Source organism: Neomonachus schauinslandi, chromosome 13 (genome assembly GCF_002201575.2).
Source record: "Neomonachus schauinslandi chromosome 13, ASM220157v2, whole genome shotgun sequence".
Classification (NCBI taxonomy): Eukaryota; Metazoa; Chordata; class Mammalia; order Carnivora; family Phocidae; genus Neomonachus; species Neomonachus schauinslandi.
Window position 1 is genome coordinate 93,464,255 of NC_058415.1, and position 16,671 is coordinate 93,480,925.

Consider the following 16,671-nt stretch of genomic DNA (forward strand, 5'->3'; position numbering starts at 1 on the left):
GTAAAAATCTCCTTGACATTGGTCTTGGCAAAAGTTTTTTTGGATATGACACCAAACCCACAAGCAACGAAAGCAAAAAACAAGTGGTCGTCAAACTGAAAAAAAGCTTCTGCACAAGGGGCACCTGGCTGGCTCAGTCAGTGGAGCGTGCGACTCTTGATCGAGGTGTTGTAGGTTTGAGCCCCATGTGGGGTGTAGAGATTACTTTAAAAATAAAATCTTTAATTAAAAAAATAGGGGTGCCTGGGTGGCTCAGTCGTTAAGCGTCTGCCTTCGGCTCAGGTCATGATCCCAGGGTCCTGGGATCGAGCCCCGCATCAAGTTCCCTGCTCGGCAGGAAGCCTGCTTCTCTCTCTCCCACTCCCCCTGCTTGTGTTCCTGCTCTTGTTATCTCTCTCTCTGTCAAATAAATAAATAAAATCTTAAAATAAAATAAAAATAAAAAGCTGCACAGCAAAAGGAACCATCAACAAAATGAAAAGGCAACTTAGAAAGTGGGAGAAAATACCTGATAAGGAGTCAATATCCAAAATATATAGGAAATGTGTACAACTCAAGAGCAAGAAAACCCAAATAATCCAATTTTAAAATGGGCAAAGGACCTGAACAGACATTTTCCCAACGAAGATATACAAATAGCCAACAATTACATGAAACAGTGCTTGGCACCACTAATAGTCAGAAAAATGCAGATCAAAACCACAGTGAGATATCACATCTATTAAGATGGCTAGTACCAAAAAGACGAGGCAACAGGTGTTGGCGAGGATGTGGATAAGGGGGAACCCTTGTGCCTGTTGGTGCGAATGCAAACTGGTGCAGCCACTCTGGAAACCAGTATGGAAGTTCCTCAAAAAACTAAAAATAGAGCTACCATATGATCCAGTAATCCCACGTCTGGGTATATATTTAAGGAAATGAGACTGGGATCTTGGAAAGATGTCTGCACCCCATATTCACTGCAGCTTTATCCACAATAGCCAGGACATGGAAACAAGCTAAGTCTCTATTTACAGATGAATGGATAGATAAGATGTGAGACATGTGTACAATGCCATATCTGAGTACAGTCCTAAAAAGGAAATCCTGCTGCCCATGACAACATGGATGACCCTTGAGGGCATTGTGCTGAACGAAGTAAATCAGTTGGAGAAAGACTCACTGACATGTGGAATCTAAAAAAGCTGAACTCACAGAAACAGAGTAGGATGGTGGTTGCCAAGGGCTGGGAGGTGGGGGAAATGGGGAGATGTTGGTCAAAAGGTATAAACTTCCAGTTATCTTAATTAAGCCTTCTTACTACAACAACAAAAGGAAAGGTAACTATGTGAAGTGATGGATATGTTAACGAGCCTTACTATGGTAATCATTTTACAATATATACACATATCAAATCATCACACTGTACACCTGAAACTTACACAATGTTAAATGTCAGTTGTATCTCAGTAAGGTTGGGAAAAAAGAAGGGGAGGGACGTCTGTAGGAGATGCTGAGGAGGTGCTGGGCTTCTAGGTATAGTGGAGGGAATGGGGGCAAGGCCTCTACCCTCCAACAGGGGGCTGAATTTCGAGGACAGTGGAGCGTGATGACAATGCTGTTGCCAAGCATGGGGCAGTACCAACTTGGCGACCCCTGAAGACTTCCTTGGGGGGAACCAGTCTGTCCAGTGTGTGACCTTCTGTAGCGGCTGGAGCCTCATGGGGGTACTCCTGGAGGTTCAGGGTGGGGCATTTGCCAGTGAGTAGGACAGAGGGTGAGGGACCAGGGAGCCCTGGCAGGAAAGGGGGGGCTGGGGAGTAGGAAGCACTGAGATCTGGAGGGGGGTGTAGAACAGGTGAGCTGGAAGGCTCAGGGAGGAAGAAGAGTGTAATCAAGGGGTAACAGACTCCAGCCCCCTGTCCTAACTTCCTCACTCCCAAAGGTGCTTCCCTCTGCATCCTGCTCAGCTCAGAACTGCCTGCCCCACCACATTTCCCCCAGTGGATTCTCTTTTTCGTTCCTGCAGATGAGCATTTCAACCTGCTCCTCCTCCTTTCAGCCTGCAATGCCCCTTCTCCCTCTTGGTTGATTATCTTGTTTCTTATTTCACTGAGAAAGTAGAGCAGTCAGAAGACAGTCCTCGTCCTCCCCCCAATCTACCAACCCACCTGTGCCTACAATCATGTGGCTGGACTCCCCCTCTGCTGCAACCAATGAACTGTCCCAAGTCCTGTGCCCTCTTACCTAGACTAGGCAACACACCCTTCTTGCGCCACCAATTTTTCTTTCTATTGAGTAATTTCAATATGCATATAAAGTCCAATAACATCCCCATCTTTAAAAAAAAAAAAAAAAAGCACACAAACTCCTTAAATGCTGGACCTCTCTGGTTATATTGTACCATGTTTCTGCTCCCCTTTGCAGAACAACTCACTGCACAAGGTGTGTGCCCTAGCTGTATGAAGTTCCTCATGAGTCATCTGCTTTAATCCATTCCATTCAGGCTATTTCTTACTCTTCTACGGAAACTGCTTTTATCAAGGTAACAGGTGCTTCTGTCTTGCTAACGATTGAATGTTGGTCTTCATCTCTCCGGATTGCTCAGCAGTATTTGGCAGATGAGTATAACCTCTTTCTTGACATATGCTCCTCCCATGGCCCTGGAAACTGGGCTCTCCTGATCCTTCCCTCCCTGAATTCTCTGGCTGCTCCTTCTCAGGCTCCTTTTCACCTACTTGATTCTTTCTGAGTGCCCTCCTGTCCCCCGGGCTCTCTGCTCTCTGTCTACACTTATTGCCTCAGTGATGATTTCTGAGTCAGGCAGTGGTCTGCCAGGGTGGCACACTCAAAGGGACTATCTACCATGATTTGTGCAGGGTATAACAAAACTTCGAGGGACTGATGACTCCAGGCACTGGCACCACTCCCAGGTCTGCAGAAACAAGGAGAGGGAGCAGGAACCGGAAGGGGCTGACAGGAGCTGGGACCTTCAATTGAGACTTATGGCCAACCCCAGGTGAGCCAGCAGGAGAGAGCTCGGGGGATACATACCTTGACCTTGTTCTTTTCTTCCTCCAAGTGCCTACTGGTGCTCCCCATCAGCCAAGTACAACCAAGAGCTGGATGTCAAGGGAGTGAGCTGATGCAGTCTACATAGGTCAGTGCATGGCACAGAGCAGAGTGGGGAAGGGCAGAGAGAATGGGAGGGGCAGACACAAAGTGTTTCACACAGCTTCCAGATTCATATCTCCAACTGCCTACTCAGCATCTCCACTTTTATGTCAAATACGAAGTTCTTAATCTCCACCCTGTGATCAACAAGTTCTTCCCTCATTTCCCTGCTTCAGTGAAGAGTACCAGTCAACAGTCAGGTAAAAAACTAAGAGCCTCCATTCCTTCTCTGGCAAGTCTTATAAGCAGTGCATCAGCCATCCAGTCAGCTGCACGATAGAGCCCCTGGGTATGATGCTTCTCATCCAAACCACACCATCTCTCCTTTGGGCTGCTGTCAAAGACCCCCCAATTTCTCCAGTGACAGGCCTTTTGGCAGCCTCCCTATACTCTTCCCTTCCACTTTGCAGCTAAGTGACCCTGTTTATGTCTGGGTCACTACGTGCCCCTCAGTGTGTAATGTCAGTCCTGGTCCTTTTTGCTATACATCTACTTTCCCACCCTCTTGAAACCAGGAGTGGTACATGGTTCAGATCTGCCCAACAGAGTTTTTTTTAATTTTTATTTATTTATTTATTTATTTATTTATTTATTTATTTATTTATTTGAGAGAGAGAATGAGATAGAGAGAGCATGAGAGGGGGGAGGGTCAGAGGGAGAAGCAGACTCCCTGCTGAGCAGAGAGCCCGATGCGGGACTCGATCCCGGGACTCCAGGATCATGACCTGAGCCGAAGGCAGTCGTTTAACCAACTAAGCCACCCAGGTGCCCCCCCAACAGAGTTTAAAGAGAAATTTTCTGGGGAGCTGCTGAGAAACCTTTCCTTTGTTATAAAAGTATGCTATGTGTTTACTTTTAAAAAATGGATGTCTTTTTTACACCTGCCCCTTCTTTCATTTGAGATGGTGGTATAAAGATGGGATGCTTTGGGCTATGGTAGCCACCTTGGGCCATGAGGTGACAAGCATGAGGACGAAAAGTATACACTGCGACCATGGGAGGGAGGAAGGATGGAAAGATTTTGTGTTCCTGAAATGGCATACTTTATGCCTTTTTATTAAGTGAGGTTAAAACTGCACCGTGTGAGCCACCGATAGCTGGCTTGAGTTGCTCACCTCTGAATGCATCCTGGGCAACACTCCCCAGCCCCCCACCGTTCCCTACTCAGCAGCCAGAGGGATTCTTCCAGAACTGGAGTCATGATGACCCCTCTGCACAGAACTCTTCTCTGACTTTGAGAACCGAAGTGGAAGCCCATAACTCCATCAGCACAGCCCAAGGTTGCCCCTGGGCCCCTGCGCTCTGTGCTGGACTCACTTGGCACCGCTCGCTTCCTGACAGAGGTCTTCCCCGACTCAGTGTCACTTGCCATCCTTGTTCTGTTCTCACAGCACTCACTGCCACCTGGTGCTGCTGCCGTATTGATTTGCTGTCCACCGGTGAAGGGGACAGTGTGCAACATCTGCTTTATCCCCTCAGTCACTCACCAGGAGTGATTCCAGGAGGCTTCTTATCTGAGTGTTGTGAGGACTGAACGAACAAATAGTGTGCGAATGGAATACAGCAGTGCCTGCACGAGGTAAGCACTGTGGAAGCATTTGTCATTCCTTGTGTAAGAATGTCAGCTCCATGAAGGCAGAGCTGGGAGCCTAGTGCCTGGCATCTGATAGGTGTTTAGTGGAGTCGCTGAATGGATGGAAGGATGGGTGAAGAGCACACAGCAGGCTCTCTTTAATTGTTACTGAATGGATGACGGAACAAAGGAATCTCTGAGCTGAGATTTTGGAGCTGATTCAGTGCACGTTGACAGGAAGGCCTAGGGTACGATTGAGGGCTGAGGGATCCCAGGACAGAGTTGTGCATCCTGAAAACCCAAGACCAGGGAGTTGAGAGCATGGTCTATAAGGATGTGAAAGACTCCGAAAGGATGGCAGGAGAGGGCCCGGGAGCCAGCATCTTGGAGGAGGCCAGTGGTCCGCAGCAAGGGGAGTGAGGTGTGGGAAGAAACACCGGGAGCCAGGGGCCTAACCCTCCGCAGTTTGGGCTGGAGCTTCCCACGGCTGTGACGCCTCCTGCTCCTGGGGGCAAAGGAGGCGTCCATTGGGGCCGCTCAGCTCGGCGGTCCGTCGAGGACAGCCAGCCCCGCCCGGCTCCCGGCCGCAGCGGCCGAGTTCAGCATCTGGCCAGCGCCCGCAGGGGCGCGAAGCGGGACGCGCAGACGGCGCCCGCTCCCGGCGCCCGCCCGAGCCCGGGGCTCAGCCCGGAGGCCCGGGGACCGAGGCGCAGCCCAGAGGGCGGGCGGCGGGGACCGGCCGCGGGGGACAGGGCGGGGGCGGCCAACTGGGGGCGGGGCGGGCGGCATTCGGGCGGGCGGCGCGAGCGCGGATTGGCCGGGCGCCGCCACGTGACCGACCCCTTATAGGGCGTGGTGCGGGCGGCGGAGTCGGGTGCGGCGGCGGCGGGGCCGGGCGAGGTCCGGTGTGGGTCCCGCGGCTCCGCTGCTGCTCCGCTCCGAGCGCCTGGCTGGCGCGCCCCGCGCCCTCCCTGCCGGGGCCGCCGGGCCGGGGGATGCGCGCGGCGCCCAGGAGCCATGGTCCGCTTCGGGGACGAGCTGGGCAGCCGCTATGGGGGCGCCGGTGGGGAGCGGGCTCGGGGCGGCGGGGCCGGCGGGGCGGGCGGCCCGGGCCCGGGGGGCCTGCAGCCCGGCCAGCGGGTCCTCTACAAGCAGTCGATCGCGCAGCGCGCGCGGACCATGGCGCTGTACAACCCCATCCCGGTCAAGCAAAACTGCTTCACCGTCAACCGCTCGCTCTTCGTCTTCAGCGAGGACAACGTCGTCCGCAAATACGCCAAGCGCATCACCGAGTGGCCATATCCTGCCGGGGGCCGGGCCGCGAGGGGGCCGGGGGACCGTCCGAGGTCGAGGGGACAGGGACCCGGCGCGGCGTCCGGCGTCCGCGCCCCGGCGGGTCTGGGAGGGGCGGCCTGGGCGGGGGTGGGGGGGAGCCCGGGGCTGGGGCGGGACGCGTGCGGCGCCCAGTGGCCATCTTTCCCGGGGTCGGGAGGAGGGTGCGACCTGGGGAGAGGCGGCTCGGGGACGCGGCTCTCGGCGAGGAGGGGGCGGGGCGGGGCTCCGGGGCCCTCCGCGCGCCGCGTGTGCGTGTGTGTTTGAGTGTGCGTGTGTGTGCGCGCGCGCGCGCGCGCGCGCGTGTGGTCGTGCTGGTGGTGGCTGCGGGAGCGGGATGGACGCTGGGCGGAGCCCCCTGTCCCTGGACTCGTCCCTTCACTCCCTTGGTGTGGGTGCAGAGCGCGCGGCCAGCCTGGAGGGCACCCGAGGGCGAATCCGTGTCTGTGTAGGTGTGAGCACCCGGGTGGACGCGAGCCCAGGCGCGTGCTTGGCTGCAGGTGCTTGCGTGTGTGTGCGGGCATTACATGAACCCGGTGTTGCGCGTGCGTGCGTGCGGGACTCGGTACATGTATGTTCAAGTGCCTGTGTAGGTACATGTGGCTACGTGTCTCTAGGTGGGAGTATGCGCCTGCGCGGGGTCCTTCCTCCAGCCTCGCGCGGGGGGCGCAGTCCCCTCCCCTCGGGTCGCGGGAGCCGCGCCGAGCGCGGCGGGGGCGCTGTCCGCGGTGCTGACGGCCTCCAGGACGTGCCGAGGGGCTGGCCGCCCAGACGGCCGGAGGCTCCGCCTCGAGGCGGCCCCCGAGGGTGCGGGTAGGCAGGGCGGGGTAGGCTTTCGACCGGTCATCCTCAGCCCCTCCGGAGGGGGCCTCGCCGCGCCTGCTGCACTGCGCGCCGTGCGTCTCCTCGCCTCCCCTCCGCCCTGGCGCCTCCTGGCCAGTCCTTAACCCACGCACTCCGTTTGAGTACATGATCCTGGCCACAATCATCGCCAACTGCATCGTGCTGGCGCTGGAGCAGCACCTCCCCGACGGGGACAAGACGCCCATGTCCGAGCGGCTGGTGAGCGGCGGCGGGGGCTGCGGGCGGGGCTGCGGGGTGGCCGCCGCTTGTCTGATTCCACGGCCCATCGGTGGCTCAGTTTAGCTTCCTCGGGCAGGGTAATCTGCGTAGCTCTCTTCTCCTTTTAGTGGAGGAAAAGGTGAGAACCCAGGCAGCTGACACCTCCCCCAGGGCCAGGAGGACTGGGGTAGCTAGCGCAGCCCTGATGGGAAGGATGGCCTGAGAGAGGCCGTGGTAGCTAGCGGCTATCTGCCCTGGGCCACTAGCCACCCCGCACCTCAGATGGGCTGTTCAGTTCCACCGCCTTAAGCCCCGATCTAGGAAACTAGGTGAAACCGGGGGTGGGGGAGGGGCCCTCGTAATGGCCCAGGGAAATGTCAGGTTCTGGGTGAGTGCCCACCTTTCTGGCTGCCCAGGGGCTTTCCTGGGCAGGGCTCTGATCGTCTTTGGTCCCTGTGGTATGGTCCTGGGTCTAGGGATTGTCCGCCTGTCCTTCAGAGTTGTCTTTCCTGGCTCTGCTTGGAATTCCTTCCCCATGGGGAATCCCGTCCCCTTCATATGGGAAGCACTCCTTCCCAAGTATTCTTCCCAAACATCCTGAATCATTTTCACCCATTCCTGTCAAGAGCTCCACAGATCCCTGTGGTGTCCCCTGTTGCACATGACAGTCAGAACCCCAGGGCAGGGTCTCTGGAGGGGCAGAGGGTGGTATTTGGAGCAGTGAGCCTCATTTCAAAGGTGAGGCTGTGTCCCCTAGTCCCCAGTCTTTCCTCTGACCTGAACCCTTTGCCGGGGATTGGTGTAGGCTCCTAGGCCTGAGAGCAGGGAGAGGAGCAGGTGCAGGGGTCTGGAGAGGGGGTCTGGGGCCTGGCTGGAGAGCTGCTAAAGGTCCTGAGGTCCCTGAGACACAGCCCAGGCTCTCCTAGGGGCATTGGGCATCGAGAGGAGAATCCCTCTTTCCTTGTACCCTGGCAAGCGATTGGTCCTCTCCACAGCTTCTTTCCCTCGCTTCAGTGGAGATAGGCAGGAGGTGATACAGGGACTGTTCAGTGTTTAGCGTGGGCCCTGAACGCCCCTTCCCCGTCATCACAGGCCCAGGGGTGGGGAAGGGAGGACAGAGGGAGGCTGATTTGGGGCTGCTCACAGTTGGGCAAGGCACCAAAAGAAGGCAAGGAAATGGACGACCAGGAATGGGCGGCTCCCTGGATCAGTCTTCTGCGGTGCTCGGAAGGCCAGGGCTTTGGGTTGTGGGGAGGAGGGCCGTGAAGACGGCACAGCTGTGCCGCCAGGCCTGAGTGGGTGTGGCCCCTGTGGGTGACTCCTGCCCCGTGTGGAGCCAGATAGGGTCACCGGCTTCCTGTGGGCCCCTTGTGCGTGCTGGCCTGGCACGTGCTTGTGGTGGGCGTCTGCTCTGGAAGCTGGAGAGGAGAAAGTGAGAGCAAGGGACCTCTGCAGACCACAGGGTGTGGCCATACCTCCAGGGAAGTCTGGCAGTGTTAGGGCCAGAAGGAAGCGGGCCAGGAGATGGTGGCGGTCAGGGACAGGGAGGCCAGTGTACAGAGGGCAGTCTTAGGCTTGTCCCTGCGGGGTGGCAGGCTTGAGTGGGCCAGCCGGGCATCTGGGCAAGTCTGAACTCCTGCCTCCCAGGTGAGGGAAGGTTTGCTTTGTGGTGATGGGGGGTGGGCTCTTGGGAAGACAAGCAGAATGTGCTCAGCCTGGGCCTGGCCTGGAGGCCTGAGGAGCCCTTGCTGACCGTAGTCCTGTGTGCAGACATTGGCCTTCAGACCTATGGATGGAGAGAAGGCTGGAACACAGAGCAGGGTCTGGAGAGGAGGGGCTGTGGCAGCTTCAGGGCTCAGGCCTGGAGGCTTGCTAGGGCAGGAGGCTAGGTCGTGCAGGTGCTCCATTGTTTGCCAACCTGGACTGGGGTGGGGCCTCCACAGCTCCCCGTCTCTGGGGGCTCTGCTTCCCAGCCACCCACCAACTGCCCGCGCAGCCTGTAGCCAGAACCCTAGCTGGCAGTCCCGCTCCACCCCCAACCAAGCCCATGGCTGTCTGCCCACCCACCCCTCCCCAAGCCAGCCCTCCAGAGTGGGGCTGGGGGAAGAGCAATGAAGAGAGGGATCTGGGGGGGCCCACCCCATCTCCCAGCTCTGGCCTGCTCTTTTGTGTGTCCGGAAGCTTTCTGTGAGGATGTGTTTGTTAGAGCCAAGCTGTTTCCTGGGCCAGATGTCAGCAGCCCCTTCCCTTGGGGAGAGGGGTTCCTCCAACTAAACTAGACCTGAAGCTTCCAGGGGATGATTTCAGTCATGAGTCAGCATCTGGGTAGCAGGATGGGGGAGCTGGGCCATGATGGACACTGGGCTGACTGGGCCCCTCGGGGAGGTAGCTTCTGCCGTGCACAGCTGGGAAGGCCCAGGCGGATGGTATACCAGGTCAGATGGGGAGAGCTCTTGAGGACCAGGCTTCTTGGGGGAGGAAGGCACAGGCCGCTGGCCCTCAGTTCGAGCTGAGAGCAGCCACTAGGAGCCAATCTGGCCCGCCCCTCCCCTGCAGCCCCAAGTGAGCGATGCCCCTTGTCACTTACCACACCGTCTGTGCGTGTCTCCATGTGGCATCCTCCTCCCTGAGCTCTCTACAACTTGTTTCCCACCTTGCTCAGCACCTCAGCACCAGGGGGGCCTGGCCCCAGTTGATGCTCTTGGCTGAGTGACAAGATTGCTTTGCTCACTGTTCCCTCCACCTGGAATTCCTTTCCTTGCTGCCTAGCTGGATGTCTTGCTCTCCAGAGGCTCCCTGAGGCTGGGCTGTATTTGCTCCCCCAAGATTTGCATTTGCATGTTATGATTATCCAGAAGATGTGTGTTGAATGAATAAGTGGGTCCTGGGCTGCACTCTAGGGAGCTGGGACATTATCCAGGCAACTTCTGCAGTGGTTGGAGCCCAGGATCAGACCCAGATCGCCTCTGGGTTTGAGTACGGCTCTGGTTCCAACAAACTGTGAGTCTCCAGCCCAGTTCCTTGACCTCTCTGTGTCTGTTTCCTTTAGAAACAGATGATAATCGTGCTTAACACATGGGGTGTTGGATGGGTTGCAGAAAAAGCCCACAAATGTCAACATTGCTTCCCCTTCTGCAGGGCTTCGAAGGGTAGCAGGTCCCAGGATGCCTCCCCGCTGTGACTAGGAGGTCACTGGCTGTGGGAGCAGGGCCCCATTTCCTGTTGGGACAACAGGGCAGAGGAGCAAACAGGCCCATGATGAAAGTGCCGGGCTGGAGAAGTCTGTTGGGTGGTGAGGCTGAGTGGGAGGGGCAGACCTGGGCAGTGAGTGTGGCCTGCCGGACTGGGGGTGGTGGCGACCCTCTCTCTGCTTCTCCTCAGGACGACACAGAGCCCTATTTCATTGGCATCTTCTGCTTTGAGGCGGGGATCAAGATCATAGCCCTGGGCTTTGTCTTCCACAAGGGCTCCTACTTGCGGAACGGCTGGAACGTCATGGACTTCGTGGTGGTTCTCACAGGGTAGGCGGCCAGGGCCCAGGCTGTGCCCTTCTTGGGGCTGGAGGTTGGGCAGCAGTGTCCACACTGGGCCGCGGCGGGTGCAGGTGGCTGCGTGTGAGGAAACGCCCGACTGCCCCCCCGCCGTGTGGGACTGGGCGGTTGCCCGGGTGTGGTGATCTTGGCTGAAGGGCCCACTCTCAGTGTTCTGTGTCAGGTGAAAACACTCACTTGCAGAGCCACGGGTGTGGGCCCACTGCCTCCGTGGCTGGGCTACTGTGGGGGAGGGGCTTCCCCGGGCAGGGGGAGGGCTCTGGGCTTCAACCCTGCCCATGTCGGCCTGTGGTCTGGGGGAGGCACCACGCACGCGCTCCGCTAAGCTGTTTCCTGCCCGAAGAGCTCCCTGGGAAGCGCGTTCTTAGCGCTCTGTGGTGTGTGTGGATGAGCTTGTCAACGGTATGTGTTTCCACGGTTTCTGGCTCCAGGAAGGTGCTTGATCAGTGTGTCCTTTCCTCCTCAAATGGACCCTGATAATTACCACTTTGTGATTCCCAAGACAACCCAGGAGGTCTAGAAGTTGACTTGGGGACGGGCTGGGGTGCGGGGTGCAGACAGAGCACCCTGATTGTCGCCACTGAGCCACTACCCTTCAGGGTCTCAGTCTCTCCATCTGCCTGGCGGGTCCTTTAGAGCCCCTGCCCTGCTTCTCTGGCCAGCAGGCTGAAGGCTGGAGCTTCTGCTCTGGGGGTGGAGTGGGTGAGTGCTTGGGGAATTTGCTCCAAAGGACCTGTTTGCACAGCCCAGGCCCCAGAGGCCCCACCCCAGGCCAGGGACTGCAGTCTCTTCTTCCCTGGGGCCTTGTGGTCCCCGGAGAGGCTCAGAACCCAGATCAGAGAGGAGGGAGCAGGCCCCACTGTGGCCCAGAACACTCCTTCCCAAGGAAGGGTGATTGTGGCCAGGGCCTCCACCCTTGTGCTGGGCAGAAGCTGCCCAACGACCCCTTAACCTGCCTTGGTGCAGGTGAGCACACGTGTGGAGGTGGTTTGGGCAGAAGGCACAGGAGGGAGGAGGTGACCATGAAAGCCCCAGGTCTGGGGATCAAGCCTCCCCGGGCTCCCTGCATGTGAGAAGACACAGACTTGGCTAAATAGCCTCTGGGCTCCCGAGCCAGGCTCTCAGGGTGCTGCCCTGTCCTGGGGTCCTGCTTCCCTGTTTGCTCCAGCTGCTGATGGCTCGGCCCAGAGTGTCTGTGGCACACGCCATCGAGCATCAGTGCCGAGCTGGGCTCTCGTCTGGCAGGTGTCCCTGGAGGGACGACGGAATTGTCTGGGGCTCCTCCTGCCTCGTGCTTTTCCCCAGGATGGTACCCTTTCACCAGCGCCGATGGCACGGTTGCCTCTGAGATCTGAGTTAATAGGTTTTCTGCACAACTCTCTGATTTCCATTCCGTTTCATGATGACTGGGAAGGGAAGGGAGTGGGGAGCCTTCTACTGGGAGATGTGGGGTTCCACAACGTGGTGGACACAGGGGTGCTCCCTGCTCCAGGGTGGGTGTGGGGTCAGGGCGGAATTTACCAAAAGCCCTCTGAGGCGTTGTGGAGACCGGCAGCCGCACCGCTGCTGCTGGGGGGGGTGGGGGATGCTGGTGGTGAGTGCGGCCCCTCCGAGGGCAGGGCACTCCCCCCGGTCCGCTGGGCGCGGTGTAGGGTGTCTAGGGGTGTCACTGCTGTTTACTCCCTCTCTCTAGACGTGAGTCCCTGAGGACAAGAATGGTGTCTTATTTTTCAGGGTGTCCCCAGAGCCTCGCTTGGGGCGGGCCCCCAGGAGAGATCAGAGAGTGTCTGCTGAATTAACGGGTTACTGAGGTGGGGGGTGCTCTGTGTTCTGCCCTGCTGGGAGCGGGCTGGGTGGTGTGACCCTGCCTCCCAGGATGCGATCTTTGGTGCTGAGTGTTTGGGCTTCTGGGAACAAGGCAGGGAGGCAGAGGAGCCCCCACTGACCCCTTGGCAGGACCCCTGGTCTTCCGATTCCCAGTCCAGGTTGCTGGTCCCTCAGTGAGGGCAAGGGAGGGACCTCCTGAGGGTAGGGTACTCCGGGCTGCTCTCCTTGCTCTGGGACACACAAGAGAGAAGAGGATGGGCCCACCTTCTGGAAGCCCTAGGGAGAGGGTCCCAAGGGTCCTGAGACCTTAATGCTGGCCCCTGACCCTTCTTTGGAGACCCCTCCATCTGTCCATGTCTTTTCTCTTTGATCTTCCCTTGCTTCTTCCCGAGTACTTCTCTCCTGCCGTTCTGTTGTCCACCGCCCCCCAATCTCTCGGCGTCTCTGTCCCTCCTTCCCTCCTTCTCCCCAACTTTCTTGGTCCTGTCTCTGTATTTCTAACCCTCTCTGCATTTCTGACCCTTTCGCTCTCCTTTGTCCTCTCTGTCTCTGTTTCTTTCCCTCTCATTCTTTCTTGCTGTCTTTCTCTTTTTGGCCGTGTTCTTTGTCTCTCATCTGGGACGCCGACTCTCTGCTCTCTGTGTCCGCAGGAGGAGGGCCGGGAGTTGGCCCCGGTGGTTTTCAAGCTCCCTCTCTCTGCACATCATCCCCAGAGGTGGCTCCACGTTGGGAGGGGACCCCTGGGTGGGTAGGGGGCTCACGTGTGGGCCCAGAGTCACGCAGGGAACCTGCTGTGTTGCTCCTGCTTGCAGCTCATGGGACTTGTGAACCTGGGTGTGTGTGCATGTGGCTATGGGGAAGGAGGAGGCCCCAGGTCTGCTTCGGCATGAGTGCTAGCCAGTGGGGAATCCAGGGAGCTACCCTGACCCAACCCCTCCTGAGCTGAGGTCCCTGTGGGTAGCCATGGGAGGGACATTACTTCTCATTACTTTGTTGTTTTTAATTAGGGTTTACTTAATTGGTGCACAGAGGGCTGGAGGCCCATGGTAGGGAGGGGAGGGACTCTGGCTGGGGAGGCCGTGTTGCTTGGTGAAGCCCAGCTTGTCCCTCGAGGCCAGCTGGGGTCCCTATGCTTCTGAGGCTGGTGTGCGGGTCATGAGAGGAGCCTGGGGTGGGACGGGGACTCCACTCCTGCCTCAGGGAACCCTCTTACCCTCATATACTCTCCTGTAAACCAAGCCTACGTTCACCCTTGGCACGGGGGTCACGGCACCTAGTCCTAGCTCCACGGGAATGAGCTGAGGGGCTGCCCTGCCTACAATCCCTCTCATCCATGCCTCTGTTGCTGGAGCTGCCCTCTTTTGACACTCCCCCTGCTAATCGTCATTTGTTAACCACTCAATACTCATTTATGCAGAATTTGCTGAGCCTCTGCCAGGCGCTGAGGACACAGCAGTGAACAAGACCACTGAGCCTCTGCCCTGTGGGCCGCTTTCCAGGGGGCACAGTCTCTGCAACCCTACTGTTTCTTCTTAGTGTAAACAGTCTTCCTAGATCATTATCCTTCACTTACATGTGATGTTTAGTTGTGCCCTCCGCCGCCCCCGCCCCTGAATATATGCTTGACAAGGACAGGTCTTGACCTGTGCGCTTCATGGCCATCACGGTGCCTGGGGGTGGGAGCGCCATGAAGATCACTCCATAAGTGGAAACACCATGCTTCAGTTTCCCACGTGGAAGAGGGAGTAAGGAGTGCAGAATGTGGGCTGGGAGGCTGCTGTGTGTGGGATGCTCAGAGAAGTCCTCCATGATGAGTTTGGAAGGACATGAGGGGTGAGCCATCTAGATACTCGGGGAGGCTGTGGCTGGAGGTGTCAATGCAGGACGCAGGTGTACCGATGGTCTTCCAAGCCCAAAGCTAGACGGGATCCCTGGGGACGCTGCCCACATGAGCCCAGGGACCTGAGTCTGCAGGTTGGGACTGGCCAATCAGGTGGGTGGAGAACCCAAAGAGGAAAGTGGATGGTGTTTCAGGAAGGAAGAGCTCTTCTTGAACAGAGCAAGAGGGGGGCACACAGCTGAGCATGGCATTCAGCAACACGCAAGTGCTGGGTTCTTGACGGTAGCTTGCTGGGAAAGGCTCTTACGGGGACGGAGGAGGGGTTCCTGGTGAGCACCTGTGGGCAGCTCTTCTTTTCAGGGAGTTTTGTAGCAAAGCAAGGCAGAAAGCTGGGGCAGTGGGGGGAGGGAGATGAAGGGGCAGGATGAGGGCTACAGCCTATGTGCCAGTCTGGGAGGCAAGGACTAGCGGCGGCTGTAGACAGGAAGTGCTGGAGAGACGTCCTGGGTGGATGAGGGGAAGTGGGATCCAGAACCCTGGTGTCCATGTCTGTTGATCTCGAAGTGGGAAATGGGGGAGGAGCTGAGTGTGCACTTGGGATGGCCGGTGAGGAAGCAGGGCTGGCACACAAGTTCTCAGACTGTTGTGTTACCAGTGAACTAGGCAGCAGCCCATCGGCTGAGATGTGGTGTGGGACAAGCTTAGGGGCTGATGCACAAGGACAGGGTATGAGATGGGGAGGGAAAGGGAGAGAATGAATGGGAGGGAGGGAAGAAGGATGGATTCCCTTTGCCCATATCCAGTCTCCCACCGCTTCCTTGGCTTCCATCTCTCTTCACGTTCTCTCCTTTACTCAGTGTCTGGCTGTCCATACCCTCGTTCACTTGGAAGGTACTTGCCAAATGCTCTAGTTGCTGGGGACACGGTGGTGACACGGAGGCTGCCTTCTCCGGGGCAGACAGTGAACAATGAGCGCGTGGCACGCGGGCTAGTGACGTGCAGTGACGAGCAGAAGGCCAGGGAAGGTTGAGGGTGAGGTTTGTCCTTTTGTGGGGGTCAGGAAGGTCCCTAAGAAGCCCCTTGAGCAGAGGAGCAGGCAGGAGGGGTGGGCCTCGGTGAATGGGGAGGAGAGTGGAGGGTGAAGGTGCAGGAGGCCACGGGGGCTGCTGGGGGGCTCTGAGTGCAGGGGCCGGTGCAGGGCTGACCCTAGGGCAGTAACCCAGGAGATATGATGGGGCCTTGGGCTGGGGGAGAGCTGAAGGGAGCACTGGTGGGTTGCCCACAGGAGACCCACGGGTCTGGTGGATTGCCCACCTCCATAGGGTGGCACCCACATCCCCAGCCCATCTGTAACTGACCCATCTGTGTCTGACTTCCTGACGCTGTCCCCATGTCACTGCCTCCACCCTCCCAATCCCCTTGGAAGCCCCGCCCCACCTTTTGGTCCTGAGGGATTGATTCCAGCTGGCAGTCAGGGCAGGGGTAGGGTCCCTGCAGACCCCAGGGACATCTTCCTGCTGGCAGAGGGCCCAGAGTCCCCAAGCCCTGAGTGTCCCTGCTCCTGTCATGGCCTCAGCCTCGTGCTTCCCTTCCTGGTCCTAGGGGACAGCGGAGAAATGTGTCCCAGCTCAGGCAGTTGGCTCCTTTAGGGGACGTTTCCAACTGCAGCTTCTCATTTTACTTCAAATTAAACTGGGATTTCTTTCCAGGACATGTAATTAGAACTCAGGGTCCTGCCTCCCTGGACTGGGCCTCCTGTGGGAAGAAGAGAGGAGAGCAGGCAGCATTGCATAGGGGGGAAGTTTGGTCCTGGGGTCTGCCCTTGGCCACTGGGAGGCCTGCTGCTTCCCATCCAGTTGGGGTGTGGACAGGCCTGCCTCCTGGCGCCGAGGAGGCCTGGCTAATAGAGGGGTGAAGGTGTAGGAGAGTGCTCTGGGGAGCCAAGTCCAGAGGATAGCTGCCCTGGCCAGAGGGGTCCAGCAAGTATGGGCCAAGGTGAGCCGTGACAGTGTGTCCGACTGTGGGACTGGGGAGCTGGGCCTCACCGTGGACGAAAAGTGACTTCACACATGAATATGGAGTGACCCTGTGTCTGAGTTTGAGATGACAGAAGACACCATGTCTGAGTGTCCAGCAACACTGGGTTTGGACATGGGCTGCGTGTGTCCGGTATGTCCAAGCTCTGGGTTCAGCCAACAGAGCCAGCTCCATATAAGGTCTTCCATCCTATGACTGTGATCCCACTGGTGGGGTCTCTATGCCTGGTCAGGTCGGGGGTGTTGCTGCAGGGAGTCTCTATGCCTGGTCAGGTCGGGGGGTTGCTGGGGGAGGGT

The 16,671-nt window shown here is 57.8% G+C and overlaps 1 protein-coding gene across 1 annotated transcript in view; it reads left to right on the plus strand.

Annotated features, from left to right (window-relative positions):
* Positions 1–5,743: 5,743 nt before the first annotated feature.
* CACNA1B (calcium voltage-gated channel subunit alpha1 B) overlaps positions 5,744–16,671 on the plus strand; it is a 183,650-nt gene continuing 172,722 nt past the window's right edge. The window contains exons 1-3 of the mRNA XM_021691077.1: positions 5,744–6,024; positions 7,015–7,120; positions 10,502–10,641. Of these exons, the coding sequence (XP_021546752.1) occupies positions 5,744–6,024; positions 7,015–7,120; positions 10,502–10,641 (527 nt within the window). The remainder of the gene's footprint in view (positions 6,025–7,014; positions 7,121–10,501; positions 10,642–16,671) is intronic.